Below are 15,709 nucleotides of genomic sequence, written 5' to 3'. Positions count from 1 at the left end.
AAGTTTTAAAGAGATGGTAAGAGACAAAAATCAAGTTCCTTTTAAATTTCATCTCATGAGTCTTGCCTGGTTCAACACACTGATGTCAGAAGAAAGCTTCCTACTGAAGAGCCATCCCTCCCTTCCACCAGCCTGGCTGGGTAATGAGGAACTCAGGACACTTTCTTACCTCCATCCTTTTTCTTTGGTGGCGCTTTTGCTGAGAACAGTATTTCGTCCAGAAGCTGGCTCTGATTTGTCTTCTATGGGAGATCCAAATCCAGCACTAAAATGATAACTATTTTTTCTTGTCATTTGAAAAAAAACCACAACCAATTTCAATCATATGGAAAACAACAATACATTACATTTGCATTTAGAGCTTACAAGGCATTTTTACTTCATTATACAATTTTTACTTCATTGTATAACTTGAGTCCCTTCCCCATGTTGAAGCCAGGGACCCGGTGTTATTTCATCCACAGCTAAGGAAACGAAACCCAAACAGACACTAGTCATGTGGCCCAAATCACTGCAGGTCCACAGGGCGAAATAGAAGGCGAAACCAGATTTCCTGGCTCCTATTCCAGAGATCTTTCCCATAGCAATGTAAGAGGCAGTTATGCAATTGTATTACCATAAGAAGAATAAAAATCAAGTTGCCCAAATCTAACATCTAAAACATTTTTTCACACTCAAATTAAAGGGGAAGTTATTTGCATACAGATAAAACATCATTTTCTTACTTGTTCTTTTCTTTACTTGATCTTCTTAAGGAAGATGAAGAAGAAATACTTCGTCCATAACCAGCATCTGATTTATCTTCCATAGATGAAGGTGGAGAACTAAAATTTTACACATTTAAAATTATATATAGATTAAAATAATCTATTTGTCAATAGATTGTTTTATTCCACGAAACAGATTTTTTTCTGAAAGTCATAACTGAAGCTGACTTTTAACAGTGACATACTGTTTTTAAAGTATAAAGGAGAAGTCATTTTTTCTTTGTTTGTTTTTTGAGACAGGATCTCACTCTATCGCCCAGGCTGGAGTGCAGTGGTGCGATGATGGCTCACTGCAGCCTTGACCTCCGGGGCTCAAGCGATCCTCCCACCTCAGTCCCCCAAGTAGCTGGGACTACAGGCATGTGCTACCATACCCGGCTAATTTTTGTATTTTTTGTATAGATGGGGTTTCGCCGTGTTGCCCAAGCTGCTCTCAAACTCCTGAGCTCAAAGGATCCGCCTGCATCAACCTCACAAAGGGTTGGGATTATAGGCATGAGCCACTGCAAAAAGACTATTATAAAGCCTTTCATAAGCTAGAACAGAAATTATTTTTATAAAATGTATCACATAACTACTATATGGATATATAGATATACACGATCTCTCGCTCTCTCTCTCTGTTTTTTTTTTTGAGACGGAGTCTCGCTCTGTTGCCAGGCTAGAGTGCAGTGGCAGTGCAATCTCAGCTCACTGCAACATCCGCCTCCCGGGTTCAAGTGATTCTCCTGCCTCAGCCTCCTGAGTAGCTGGGATTACAGGCGTGCACCACCACACCCAACTAATTTTTGTATTTTTTAGTAGAGACAGGGTTTCACCATGTTGGCCTCGATCTCCTGACCTCGTGATCTGCCTGCCTCGGCTCCCAAAGTGTTGGGATTACAGGCGTCAGCCACCATGCCCGGCCATGGTCATTTTAAAGAAGACCGTGGGAGCTTTAATTTTTAGCTCTATCATTTACTTCTTATTTCAAAGAAAAATGTTGGGTGGTAACTGTACTCCAGCACATAGTCCTGGGGAATTGTAAACATGATTCATCTCAGTTTGCTGCTATTTACACTTTCTTCAATGACTCCATGGTAAGAGTCCTTGACTTCAGAATACACTTGAAATTGACTGGCAGTATAGAGTCAAAGAAAGAGAGCAGAGAGTGCATTGATTTGCAGTGGTGGCTATTTCATGGTTATTCCATGTCAGGCTATGAGTTTATGAGCCAGTGTTTATTTTCATGGAGGTGCTAGATACAGGAGAAAAGAGTCTGGGAATCTTTGCGTATTCACACGTTGGTGGAGAACAACAACAACAAGCAGTATGTGCTTCCCTTCATCCCCTCTCCCTGCAGAGACTCACACATAAGATTTACTGTTGATTAAGAGTACAGCCCGTAGGTCACTTGGTTCTTGTAAGCAGAGCTCCTTCAAAGGCAACAGTTTGGTGCCGGGATTTATCTGTAAGATAATTTAAGGACCAAAAAGTAGTATCTGCAGGGGTCATATTTTCGAAAATGAATACAGATAGAATATATTCTCAGCTGTTTGCGGTGTCTCATTTCACACACACAAACACACACATATACAATATACATATATAAAATTAGAAATTGGAACCTGAAGCTTGTGGATGTTCTTGCCTTTGGGCAGGACAGATCCAGTTCCTTATCATCTCGATTGCTTTACACTCGGCTGTTTCATCCCATCATTATCATCTTGGCCCCTGGAAGTATTTGGATTGGCAAATCCATCTATATACCTAAGGGAGAGCTGACTGCCTGCAAAAGTAACTGCATACTGGAACAGATGACTAAAAGTGTTGTGAGTGTATCTAAAAGTAGGCTAGACAAAGCCCTGTGCAGGCAGTTTCACAAGCCTGGAGGAAGAGGGCTAGACTAGATCACTTTTGAGATCTTTTTCCAATTAAGTTATAGTTGAATCGCTTTCTCATCCAAGATACATTTCATGGTCCTTTGGGAAGAAGGCAAAAGTGAGCCTTTTAAAATAAGACCAATTCTGTCATTCTTCTGCCCAGGACACTGCCACGGTTCCTGTTCCATTCAGAGTAAAGGCCTTTAACCTGGCCTTCGTTAGCTCTCTGGTCTAGGGTCTGCTCTCCTCGCACTTTGCTAGCCCAGCTCTAGCTGCACCGGCCTTCCTGCTGTGCCTAGCACATGCCAAACATATATTCACCTCACGGCTCTTGCACTGGTTGATTCTTCTGCCTAGAAAACAACCCCAGATTTGCCCAGGACTTCCCCCAGCCCCAGATTCGCCCGGGACTAAGGTCCTCACCTGCTGCAAGTTTTGGCTTGGAAATGATCACCCTCTCAGTGAGACCCACCTGACCGCAACTTCTAAAATTGCAACCGCCCACCTCAGCGCTCCCCAGCATTTCAGAGCCCCTCACCCTCCCTCTGCGCGGCTCTCTTCCTCCATGGCACCTCTCATTTCTTTTTTTTCCCCCTTTTTTGAGATGGAGTCTAGCTCTGTTGCCCAGGCTGGAGTGCAATGGTGCCATCTCGGCTCACTACAACCTCTGCCTCCCAGGTTCAAGTGATTCTCCTGCCTCAGCCTCTCGAGTAGTTGGGATTACAGGTGCGTGCCACCATGCCCAGCTAATTCTTGTATTTTTAGTAGAGACAGGGTTTCGCCATGTTGGTCAGGTGGTCTCCAACTCCTAACCTCAGGTGATCCACCCGCCTCGGCCTCCCAAAGTGCTGGGATTACAGGCATGAGCCACCGCACCAAGCCAGTGCCTCTCATTTTTACCCTGGGATATCATTTATTTCAGTATCATGTTTGGTGTTTATTCTTTGTCCTCCAGCACTGGTACCATGGGAGCGGAGACCTTGGTCTCCTTTGTTCACCGACGTATTCACAGCCTCCAATATCCGAAACTTATAACAATATTTACTGAATGAATCAGAGCATCCCCCTTTAAAAAAGAAATTGTCTCGTTAAATGTTTTAAAACTTCATGACCAAACACGTTTTGTCACAATTTTATCTGATCTATGGCAAGGTTTTCCTGGTAAGTGTTCTGCGATCGGTTTTCGGCTTTTCCCATCAGTTTTCTTGTTTGTTTTCCCCCCTTGGTTTGGTTTTCTTTTTTTTTTCTTTTTTTTTTTGAGACGAGTCTTGCTCTGTCGCCCAGGCTGGCGCGCAGTGGCGTGATCTCGGCTCACCACAAGCTCCGCCTCCCAGGTTCACGCCATTCTCCCGCCTCAGCCTCCGGAGTAGCTGGGACTACAGGCGCCCGCCACCACGCCCGGCTAATGTTTTGTATATTTAGTAGAGATGGGGTTCCACCGTGTTAGCCAGGATGGTCTCGATCTCCTGACCTCGTGATCCGCCCGCCTCGGCCTCCCAAAGTGGTGGGATTACAGGCGTGAGCCACCACGCCCGGCCCGCTCTTGGTTTTCTTAAAGCAGCTTTGTCCTGATGCTGCAACATTCTCTTTAAATTATCATAATTGAAGGAGATGGGCTTCCTGGGAGCAATTTCTCAGTGGTTTGTGTGTGTTATGGGGTACGGCAGTGGTGGCAGGAGGTGGGGGAGGCAGAAGGGAGAGTAAGAGTCAAGTTTTAGGCAAGCTGTTTTGAATTATTCAAATTTTCTCTAGTTCTCCACTACCACGATGGAGTGCTTCCTGCAACCGGGGCTCAGTGATGTGACTTATGGCCCTGTCTCCTCTGCTTCTTGGAACCAAATTGGTCCAAGAAGGCTTCTGCTGTCAGCCTCACTCCCCGTGTCCTGAGTTCTTGCACCTGCCTAGCAAACCACACCTACAAGTTTTGCACTTCTGAGTTTTCCCATGACCTCAGGAAGGATACAGTGTTAATGGTGCTTGCTTTCTGAGCTCTGCCATCTTTAGCCCTCTTGTTCCTGTCTGTGATTTTTTTTTTCCTTTTCCTTTTTCTTCCTGCACAGCTTCTGCCTGATCTTGGGAGCTTTTGGCAACCCTTAAAATTGTTTGAAGTCTGCAGATCATATCTGCTTCCTAGTTTTGCTTAAAATGGGATTTGTGGGTTTTTAACATTTTCCCCATTCTCCTCATTGCTTTTGGTTTCCAGAAGAAGTAGAAAATACTGACTAAATCAGTCATGTAAAAAGTGTCCTTAATATTTTAATTTCTAGCTTCTCACTTCTCTCAACATTCATGTAACACAAATAATAGAGCCCCCAAATTTTAAATGCTACTTTTTTTTTAAAAGACAGGTTGGAGGGCAGTGGTGTGATCATAGCTCACTACATCCTCGAACTCTGGGCTCAAGCCATCCTCCTAACTCAGCCTCCTGAGTAGATCAGACTACAGATGCATGCCGCCATACCCAGCTAATTTTTTAAAGTTTTTTTATAGAGACAGGGTCTCACTATGTTCCCCAGGCTGATCTTGAACTCCTGCCTCAAGTGATTCTCCTACCTCAGACTCCCAAAGTTCTGGGATTACAGGCATGAGCCGTGTCACCTGCTCCTTCTTTTATACCTTTTTTTTTTTGACAGGGTCTTGCTATGCTGCCTGGGGTGGAGTGCAATGTCTATTCACAGGCACAACCATAGTGCACTCTAGCCTCAAACTCCTGGGCTCTTGGTTTCAAGCAATCCTCCTGCTTCAGCCTCCTGAATAGCTGGGACTACAGATATGCATCACCAGGCCCACCCAGCTCTTCTTTTGTATCTTATCTGAAACTTAAGACTGCCTCTAGCAAGCTGATTTAATTACAAGTAAGCAGATTCTAGTTAAAACTGAACAAAAAATGCAAAATCTTATAACTAAAGTTAAGAATGAAGTGCTGATTTTCAAGTTTCTGCCTGTAAAAATATAAATTACATTAGGTGATTATGAAATGGCAATGTAATGGCATCAGGATTAAAGAAAAATTATTATTGTACATACTAAACTACAAATAAATGCTGTCACTTACCCGACCATAATCATAGAATCCATCGTTAATTATGTTACTTGATGACAAATAGCCAGTCTGGCTGTATTTCAGGGAAAGATTGTTATTGAGCAACTTATTATAAGCTGCCTCACTGAATTTATTTTTCCGAGTTCCTGATAGGTTAACTTCTTCAAGGATATCTAAAGCCCTGTCAATAAAAGCAAAAAGCATTATTTGCTTTATACAAGCCATCGAATACTGAGTCTCCATTTATATACCGACTTCAGATCCTGAAGGAAGAATGGAGATGGAGCTTAAAGCCTCCCCCACCCTCTTAGATAAAGTAATACTGACAGAATTATGAAGACAAATCTGCCCTTCTTAAGGATACATATGCCAAGTAGTAACTCATGTTCAAACAGGGGGAAAGGATGCTTTTGGGGGAAAAAGTTCTTTGTTCATCTAAAAGCAAAATTAGTATTGGACCTCAACTTTTTCATCTAACTAGACAATATATGCAAAGAAGCCAAATGTTTAGAAATTAATAAATGAAACCTGTCTATAGGAACTTAAAACCTGGGGCTAGATGTGATGGCTTATGCCTGTAATTCTAGCACTTTGGGAGGCTGAGGCGGGCAGATCACTTGAGGTCAGGAGTTCGAGACCAGCCTGGCCAACACGGCAAAACCTTGTTTCTATTAAAAATACAAAAAAGTAATCCCAGCTACTCGGAAGGCTGAGACAGGAGAATTGCGAACCCAGGGGGCAGAGGTTGCAGTGAGCTGAGATTGCACCACTGCACTTTAGCCTGGGCAACAGAGCTAGACTCTGCCAAAAAAAAAAAAGAAAGAAAAAAAGAAAAGAAAGAGAAAGAAAGAAAGAGAAAAGAAATGAAACTTAAAACCCTATTAGCTGATGTGTTAAAGGCAACAAACATCTGCTTTTGGTCAACAGAACTGATTGGTGAGGGTGGTGAAATGCGGAATTCTGGTGAAAGTTTTAGATGGGTGGGAAAGAAATAGAGGTGATAGACACAGCTCGCCCATTTAATTTTAGCCTTGAAAGTTGGGAGACAAATAGAATTTGTTTGGCAGTAGCAGAAGAAAGTAAAAGAGAAGCATTTATCAAGATAAAGGGGTTAGAAGAAAATATTGAAGGTGATTTTTTCAAGGGCAGTGAGGGAGCGGTGAATCGGGACCCCCTTGCCTCCAGGTGGTTCCTTCCAAGCCAAGGCCCGCCCTGGGGACATGCAGCGCTTCTGCGGACTGAGAGAGCAGCGGAGACTTGGCTTGAAATTCCTTGGGCCTAAAGAGTGTGCCTCTCCATCTTCTGCTCTTCATCTGAGCCAGAAACTTGAGATGGCATCCACTCACCCGAGCCTGCATAATTCATTGGCCGTCAGCTCGTCACCAGCACAGACCATCACTGCCCAACTGGCGTGCTTCCTCACTTCATCATTCTTGGAGCGTAGCAGCTCTACCAGGGGCTCCAATCCACCAGAATTTCTTAACTAAAAGCAGAAACCAAAATGTTACACATTAACAGTGTAGAATGTAACTATTTGTGCTTTTAAAAAATCTCATTATTTGATTGCTAAAAGGTTTTAACTATGAAAAATGCTTTAGAATGTGTCTATCTTTAGGTTTATTAAATTCAGGGGTGAAAAATCTATTGCAAACCCTTTCACAGAGGAGCCCGGTGTTCGGGCCCCGGGAAAGTATCCCAGGGAGGTCATCCTGATTTTACGTGGGACAGGGACTGCAGCAGGAGTCTGTCTTCTCACTGCCCACCTGTGGGATGCCCGATGCTTATTCACTCTGCTCCTGAACACTGACTGTTCATTTGGCTCTGTGATAGACAGAATAAGGGGCTCCCAAAGATATCCTCATCCCTGGAAGGGACTCTGCAGAGATGATTAAGGGTCTTGAGATGGGGAGGTTATCCTGGATTAGCCAGGAGGGTTCAGTGTAATCACAAGGATCTTTACAAGAGGGGGACAGAAGGTGCTGGAAGCAGAAAAAAGACAAGTGATGGAAGCAGAGGTTGCAGTGATGCACTTCGAAGATCCAAGGAGGGTCACAAGCCAAGCAATGTGGGAAGCCCCTGGAAGCTGAAAGGGCAAGGACATAAGACACAGCTTCAGACTTCTAACCTCCCCAACCATATGATATTCGATTTGCATGGCTTTAAGCCACTAAGTGGTGGTCTTTGTTACAGTGGCAATAGGAAGTTAACACAGTCCCTAAGATTGAGGCTGGATGAACCGATGCCAGCAAGGACCCCCCATGTCACTGTGCACGGCCACCAAGTCAGCACTGCAGCCAAAGCAACACTCAAGCAATTCTCCAGAGAAAGACCCATCTTTGCTATCTATACACAGTGTCTTCTCTTCATTTCTCAAAGGACTGAAGAGGAGAAGAAAAAGAAAAGAATTGGATAGAACTTCATTAATTACAGTATTAAAAGACATCACTCATGTATAAAATTATTCCAATCAGAAAAAAAAAAGATTGGGCAGAGTTCTTGTCTCATGTCTGAAATGTAATGCTGCATTATCTATGTGCCTGGAGGATAAAAAGAATGTTCTTATTCTACCAGCTTGAATGTGTAGTATCCTAAGACAGGATCCCTGTGGAATCTATTCCACTTTCAGTCACTCTCATCACGAACACAGGGGCCCTGGTGGGGCTTACTTGTTATCACACATTACTTGGACAGCTTAGAAAGTTCACTTGAAGCATCCTTATGCTTAGCAAGCATAAGGTATAATATGAGATAGTAATCTAACACCACATGTCCTTTAGGCAAAGATTTAATTTATTCATTAATTCCTCCATTTATTTGTTCACTCATTCATTTAACAACTGTTTATTCAGCATATATTATGTGCCAGGTATATATTAATGACATGGACACAGGGATGAAAAATCTCAGTTCCCTTCCCTAAAGTCTCAAGGATCTTGTAGTCTTTTACACAGAACCAAAAAATTCAAAAAAGGAAGACAAGGGGTGCAATGGGAGCATAGAGAAAGATGTACCCTAGTTTGAAAACTAAAGTAAAGGCCTCCTGGGGGACAGGAGGGTAGAGCTGGATTTTGAAGAACAAACAGGAATTTATCAGGTGGGGGAAAAGGGAGAAAGCAGAGAAATCAAACAGGTATAGCTGTGAGAGCAGAGCATTCTGACATAATTACAAGCAGTGTGGCATTTCTAGAGTGTAGAGTTCCACCTGGACAGAGTTGGAGCTTACACCTTTAGGTAGGCAGGTGCAGGTCATGGGGGCCCCTGCAGATGGTGCTGAGCAGCTTAACGTTCCCATTGAGGATGTGCAATGATGTGACCAGGGCCACAGGTTAGAAAGACAAGCCTGGAGCCAGTAAGGGGAATAGGAGGGGAGGGAAAAAATAAAGGGTCTCCTGCATATTCCAGGAACTAGGTGGGCTTCCCTGCAGGCTGCATGGAGGTATAAACAGGACCCTTGTTTGTCACTGTGCTCCTGATACCCAGCAGAGCACCTGGCACGCAGTACTTGGTAAATACATATCTGGTGCCTACCACTACCTGAGTGGGTGAGCACAAATGAAGTGAGTCAATGGGAACAAACAAGGGAGACAGAATAGAGATCAAGGAGACAGAAGAAAAAGATTAGGCAGTTGTTTGGGCAGACAGCATGGGCCCAAGCATGTGAAATTTGGGCTCTGGACCCAGATGTGTTCTCATATCCCTGACTCGCCACTTACCAACTCTGCTTTGAGCATATTTCTTTAAGCCTCATTTTCCTCATCTGTAATATGTGGATTACAAACATACCTATCTCAAATGAGGCTTAAATGCATGTAAAGTGCTTAGCACTGGCACATAGTAGGTGCCAAATAAACGTTGGTTTTGTTATTTTTATGGGACAGAGAAGAACAAAGTCCCAGGCTGTTCAAATGAGTGCCATGGTGACATGAAAATGTGAGAAAACTGAGAAAAATAAAAGGATGTTTGTTGATTTAAGTCCAGTTGTATTTTTATTCTTTTAGGAGGCAGAGTCTTTTTGTAGAGATGCGGATCTCCCTATGTTGCCCAGGCTGGCCTCGAACTCCTGGCCTCAAGCAATCCGCCTGCCTCCGCCTCCCAAAGTGCAGGGATAACAAGTGTGAGCCACCGCACCTGGCCTAAAGAAAGTTTTTCTGAAGATTTAATAGGATCACCATAAATTATCAAGGACATTTTTATATAATAGATTTTCAGATAAATGCAATTGTATGTTTTAAAAATAAGAAATATAAGAGAAACACGAGAGTACATATAATAACCCACATGTATAATTTAGAGTCCTAGTAAAAAGCACACCTGTTTGTCTACTATCCAGCTTAAGAGATGACCATTTCAATGACACCAAACCCCTAGGTGTTCCACCCAGTTACATGCCCCCCTTTCTCCCTACAGAAGCAACCGCTTTCTTGAATTTCGGATTCAGCATTCCCTCAATTTTCTTTATAGTTTTAACTTATATGTATGCATGCCAAAACAGCATAGTGCTTAGCTTTGCATACTTTTGAACGTTACATAAATGGAATCGTAAGTATGTATTTTTCTACAACGTGTTTTTGCTTGGCATAATGCTTGTGAACTCATCGCTGTTGACATGTGGGGCTGTAGCTCATTCATTTTCACTGACATGAGATTCTATTTTATGGCTACAGCACGATGCATTATCTATTTTCTTAACAATTGGACAATTTGTTTGTTTTAGATATTATTTGTTTAGATATTATAAACAATGTTTCCTGGTACACAGAGGCAACAGATTCTCTTAGGTATATACTTAGAAACAGAATTGCTGGGTTTATAGGGCATGCTCACCTTCTTTGCTAATAAAACAAACAAGACAAGACAATGCCAGTTCGTTTTCCACTGTTTTACCGGTTTTGAAGGACTTAAATGACAGGTAGGTTCAATCACTTAAAAATGTTTCCAATGAATCCACCAGTAGGTACTAACCAGAAAAATGAGAGAACACATGTTATTAAAATTCTCACCTCAGTCCGGGCTTCAACGTCACACGCAGTTGCGGTGACAGCGAGAGCAGCTTTGCTCTGCACGACTGTGTTTGCAGAACGCAGTGGGCTGATGATGGCATGCATGATGTCGTGATTCTGTATGTTCAGGCGCAGGGGCTCCTGCATGGCCATGTTCGTTAATACTGTAGCAGCGTTGGCAATGGCTCCATCTCGTTTACTAGACAGGACGTTTATTAATGGATCAATACCATCAGCTTCAGCAGCAGCGCTGAGTAAATGAAGGAGAAATGAATGTGATTCATCTGAATTCAAAAAATTATCTTTGGAGCATGCAACTAAGCTGCTAAAACAAATGAGTACAGAAATACGATTTTAGAAATAAATTAATTTGCCATGCAATGAACCCAGAATTGAGTGCTAGTGATTTAAATGGAGTCTGGGAAATTTTGAGCTATGAATGAATTTAAATAATTCTTTTTCTACTTGTACAGCTTTTGATTATAGAAAAATATATCATTACTACTTTTTAGAAACCTCAGAAATAGACGACTACTACTTCTTAAAAAAAGTACAACCATTATTATTATTTTTATTTACTTGTAAGACCAGGAAATTCTATTTAAAGAAACTCTTGTGTGATTTCATACATGAACCATAAAATTCTTAGAAAGTTTTCTTGAAGATAAAATATTCCTAGCTATTAAGAAAACAAAAGCCTTAAATAGTAGGAATGAGTGAGCATGGGAACTCCTGATTTAAGTTAAAATTCATTAGCCTGTCTTCCTCTTCTTCAAATTAGGTTGTTAATTGTAGGCAAAGATGAACAGGTTTGAAACCAGCAAATCATTCTGCATGTGAATACTGCTTTTACAAATTAAACATTAAAGATCAAAGTCATGATATGTATATAAATAGATAATTTTAGTAATGTAGGCATATTCAGTTATTAAATTTCCTGTCTCTAGTATAAAAAGACTACAGTTACCATTAATATAATACATTCTTTCACAATTAGATAGCCTAAATCTTCTTTTAAGAGCACAGAATAGTCCTTGTTTTTCAGCACCCAATTTTCCCAGGCAGTCTCCCATACCACATTCTAGCCAGTCCCTACCCTGCTTAGCTTCCAAGATGAAGCCAGGGTGGAAGGGCTCCAGACACCAGCTGTCCTTATTTTTAAATCAGTTTAAAGCTCATAGGTAGTAAAAATAAAAATTAGAGCATTTTAATGAGTGGAAGATACTTTAGTTATGTTCTTCAACGTTTGGAATTGCTATAAACAGGAGATGTTCCAAGCAATAAGATAAAGAGAGCATCCTGATTTTAAAGGGAGACCCAAAATTCTGTTTTCAAAATCCATTTAAATTATCATAATAATAGAAGTCAAGACAAGAAAAATACTTGAGATGTCAATAATATGAACATCTAAGTTTTTGACACATTTTTTCATTTAGGACTGTATAATAATAACCAAAATTTAAAAAAAAACAACTGAAGCTATATGATTCAGCCCATCACCCTGTATTGTGATGAATTAAATTTAATTTGGTACTGTCACTTCAATTTGCTTATTGTGAAGGAGGACTCACAACCTCAAGAAAAGAAGTTATGACAATTATCCATCGGAGAGGAGGTAAATGAAATCTCCATAAAGAGACTGGTAGCCATAGGTGTAAGCAGGCTGTGACTGGGGCACCAGCTCTGAAAGAAACTGAACCACAGTGACTGGGCAGGAACGTAATGAAGAGGGACAGCAGCTCTGGAGAATGAAGGGCTCAGTTGGTGTCACCCTCGCAGGACCACCTCCCACCCTGGCTTATATAAACCAGTCCATCAAACACACCACATCCCACAAAGGCAGAGCCTTGCTTCGTTTCTACTCATTCTCCAGTCCTTGTACATTTAACCCTTCTTTGGTATCTCCCATTCTTTCTCTAGGATGACATCCCTTAAAATTAAAATTTGGTTAGATGACATGTAACCAAAATTGACCTCTACAAAAATATCCAAAGGCCCTGTATCACTCACTATAATAGCCCGAGGGTCAGCATTTAATTTCCTTTCCTAGGGGATAAAATAAGCATTCTTAAGATAATTTCACTTTTCATCTTCTCTCCTATTATTAATTGGCATGGCGTTCATTAGGTTTTATGAAAGAGGGAGAAGTTGGAGGTTCTAATATATTAGTTTATCAGAAACATCTCATATTTTTGCGATGGAAATACTGAATACCTTTTACAACTGCCAGCAAAAATGTTAAATTATACATATTTTCTAATTAATAATATATACTTAACCTCCTTAAAAATCAGTTTTTTCCTTTGACTTATTTTTCAGGTATTTAATGCAATCAGCCCCTTAAACCAAATACCTTGTATTTGTTAATCATTATAAACATGCTTGGCCAAAATGCATGATTCCTTTGTCACCTGGTGGTTTTCCCTGGAGAATGTTCACTTTTTAAAACATCCTGTAGAGTTAAGAAAGAGCATACAATCGCAGGGTACTTCAATGGCATCCAGGATAGAAACAGAAGTATTTTAAGTAAATGCAAATGATAAATTCTCAAATACTTTGTCTTTTGTGTGTACCAGGGAGTTTTTGGAAAACTAAAGGAGTTCGCAGGGTCATACATCATCTTTTTCGTTCATCTTAAAAACTAAGACACTAAGAAAAATTGGATCATGGAGATACAGGAATTTACATCAGGTATATCCGAACAGTCAGCCTTTCTGCTTTGATTTTGTTTCTTTCTTTCTCCTCTACAAAGGCATATTTTGACTTGGTTCATTTATATCTCTATCTTCTGCTCTTTTCTTTGCTCTTGATGGAGACAGTAAAGGGAAATGCATAAAAACCTAGCTGTTTAAAAAACCAAAGATTCTAGTACACAGTGGAATATAGGTTTTACTAAATTGAACATAAATGCCAGCACAGAAAGATGAATCGTGCAGGCACAGCTGGCACAACCTGCATTATATGTACATATTTGCCCATAATTTGCTATATGCAGCACTAAGTCTAAAAAGAATTGAGATTAACTTATTATGGTGGAAAATTAAACTATTATTCTTACCTTAAAAAAACTAATTTTATATATAGAAGTAGAGTCCAGAACTTGTACTTTAAAAAACAAAAAAGAATTGAACAAAATTCTTTTGAAACAAAATTGTTTAAAAAACAAAAAGGAATTGAATTAATTCTGTTTATTTCAAACCTCAGACATTCTGTTGTATTTTTCCCTGTACACAAGCTGAAGCCTGTCGTATTTTTAAAGCACATTTTGGTTTCCCAAATAGTATAGCATTATCCAAATGAATGGGATGGAAGTCAAACTGCTTTGTTTTAAAATCCAGAATTATAGGGCCATATGTCATCACAATAATTTGAAAATATTTTCTGATATTTACTATCATTAGTCTCCATCCAGTTGGAGTTTAATCAAGTAAGAGTTTAAAATGTAAATTGGGAAAAAAACAAACTAAAAAACAAATATGGGAATGTATGAAAACATCTGTTTATATCATTTGATATATGTAAACAGAGGTGAAGCTTGACATGTCATGTGACATCAATCTATTAGCAAGTCCTATTTTCCTCCTCCATATTTCTCAAATCTCTCCCTTCTCTCCATCCTCCCACAGAATCCAATTCAGCATCCTCTCTTGTGGGTTGATATAAATAATCTCCTAAGAGGTCTCTCCTCACCCCCTCCAGTCCTTCCTCCGTCTTACAGCTAAAGTGATCTTTTAAAATTATAATCATATTGCTCCCCTACTTAAAACTTTCACGGTTTCCCATTGCTTAGGATAAAGTTCCCAATTTTTTCTTTTTCTTTTTTGTTATATTTTTAAATTATTTTTCTAGAGATGGAGTCTTGCTACGTTGCCCAGGCTAGTCCCAAACTCCTGGGCTCAAGCAATCCTGCCACCTCGGCCTCCCAAAGTGCTGGAATTACAGGAGTGAGCCGCCATGCCTGGCCTACCCCCAAATTTCTGGCATGGCCTCCAAGGCCTTACACAAGCGGCCCCCACTTCTCACGCCAGCCCCATGCACCCCCCGCCCCTCGCCGCCTCTTCCTGTTGCTCTGTGCTCTAGGCTTCTCTTGCAGCCTTCAGTATGCCAGGCTCTTTCCCACATCAGGGCTCCCCTGCGCTCTTCCCATTTCCTGACATCCTCTTCCCCCAGGACAATGCCCAGCCCTCTTTCACAGCTCAGCACAAATGTCTTTTCCTCAAGGAGGCACTTCTGGATCCCCAAAGGAGATTTCTTTTTAACATGAGCTCAGAGCATTTGTGTGCTAAATATACACATTTCTTTTTGTTTAAAAATATGATGTTCTGGCATAAATGTTTACATCAGAAAAAAGTAACAATTTAAAAATGTTATTTTGCAGCACTCATGAATGGAATTCAGCAGATTTTTCATTCAAATGCCCAAGCCCCACAATAAAAGAGCACTTACAGAAAGGATGCTAAGAACATCACTGAGGAAAAATTCAAACACAAATAGCGTCTATGGCTCACTAAAAATATTGTGCGATTTCACGTCTGTGTCTTTGCACTTGTGGTCCCTTTGTCCCAAACACCCTTCCCTATCCCTCTGGCACTTGTGGCTGGAGAACACTAGCTCATTCTTCACTCTCTGCTTACCTGTCCCTTCCTCTGCAAAGTCATCTGTGACCATCACGGCTCTCCTTGTTAATCACTCCCTCTGCTGTGCTATGTCTGTACCTGGTACTTACCTCTTAGAGGTAATATTTGAGTCTTATTTATATTTCCGGTGCTGAGAAGATCAATATATTTTAATTGACTCGAATCAACTCAAGGTGAGTGAGCAGAAATTCGCTGCAGGTATCGAGAAAGAGGGAGGGGGAAAGTGCTTAGCTTAGCTTTAAGTTTGCAAGAAGGGATAGGATCCAGCAACACTGCGATTTCCAGTTTTATCACTTACAGCTGCTCTTGAAATTGGTTCATTTCCTCCCTGCCCTCATGCTTCTCCAATTATACAGTGAGGTAATTTTTAGATGGTATTCAAGAAATAAAATTTTACACT

The 15,709-nt window shown here is 41.0% G+C and overlaps 1 protein-coding gene across 7 annotated transcripts in view; it reads right to left on the bottom strand.

Moving 5' to 3' along the window:
* ARMC3 (armadillo repeat containing 3) overlaps window positions 1-15,709 on the bottom strand; it is a 110,699-nt gene that overhangs the window by 29,321 nt on the left and 65,669 nt on the right. For 5 of the 7 annotated variants that reach the window (XR_008668810.2, XM_019034324.4, XM_004049153.5 and 2 more), the window contains 6 exons: window positions 10,673-10,922; window positions 7,019-7,155; window positions 5,685-5,853; window positions 2,118-2,215; window positions 726-824; window positions 170-286 (listed from right to left, as the gene is read on the bottom strand). Coding sequence is in view for 6 of the 7 variants with exons in the window: in XM_019034324.4 (XP_018889869.1) it covers window positions 170-286; window positions 726-824; window positions 2,118-2,215; window positions 5,685-5,853; window positions 7,019-7,155; window positions 10,673-10,922 (870 nt within the window). In the remaining variant the exon portion in view is untranslated. The remainder of the gene's footprint in view (window positions 1-169; window positions 287-725; window positions 825-2,117; window positions 2,216-5,684; window positions 5,854-7,018; window positions 7,156-10,672; window positions 10,923-15,709) is intronic. The other 2 variants (XM_019034325.4, XM_004049154.5) reach the window with 1 other exon arrangement.

Source organism: Gorilla gorilla, chromosome 8 (assembly GCF_029281585.2).
Source record: "Gorilla gorilla gorilla isolate KB3781 chromosome 8, NHGRI_mGorGor1-v2.1_pri, whole genome shotgun sequence".
NCBI classification, from domain to species: domain Eukaryota; kingdom Metazoa; phylum Chordata; class Mammalia; order Primates; family Hominidae; genus Gorilla; species Gorilla gorilla.
This window is presented reverse-complemented; position numbering and strand designations above follow the sequence as displayed.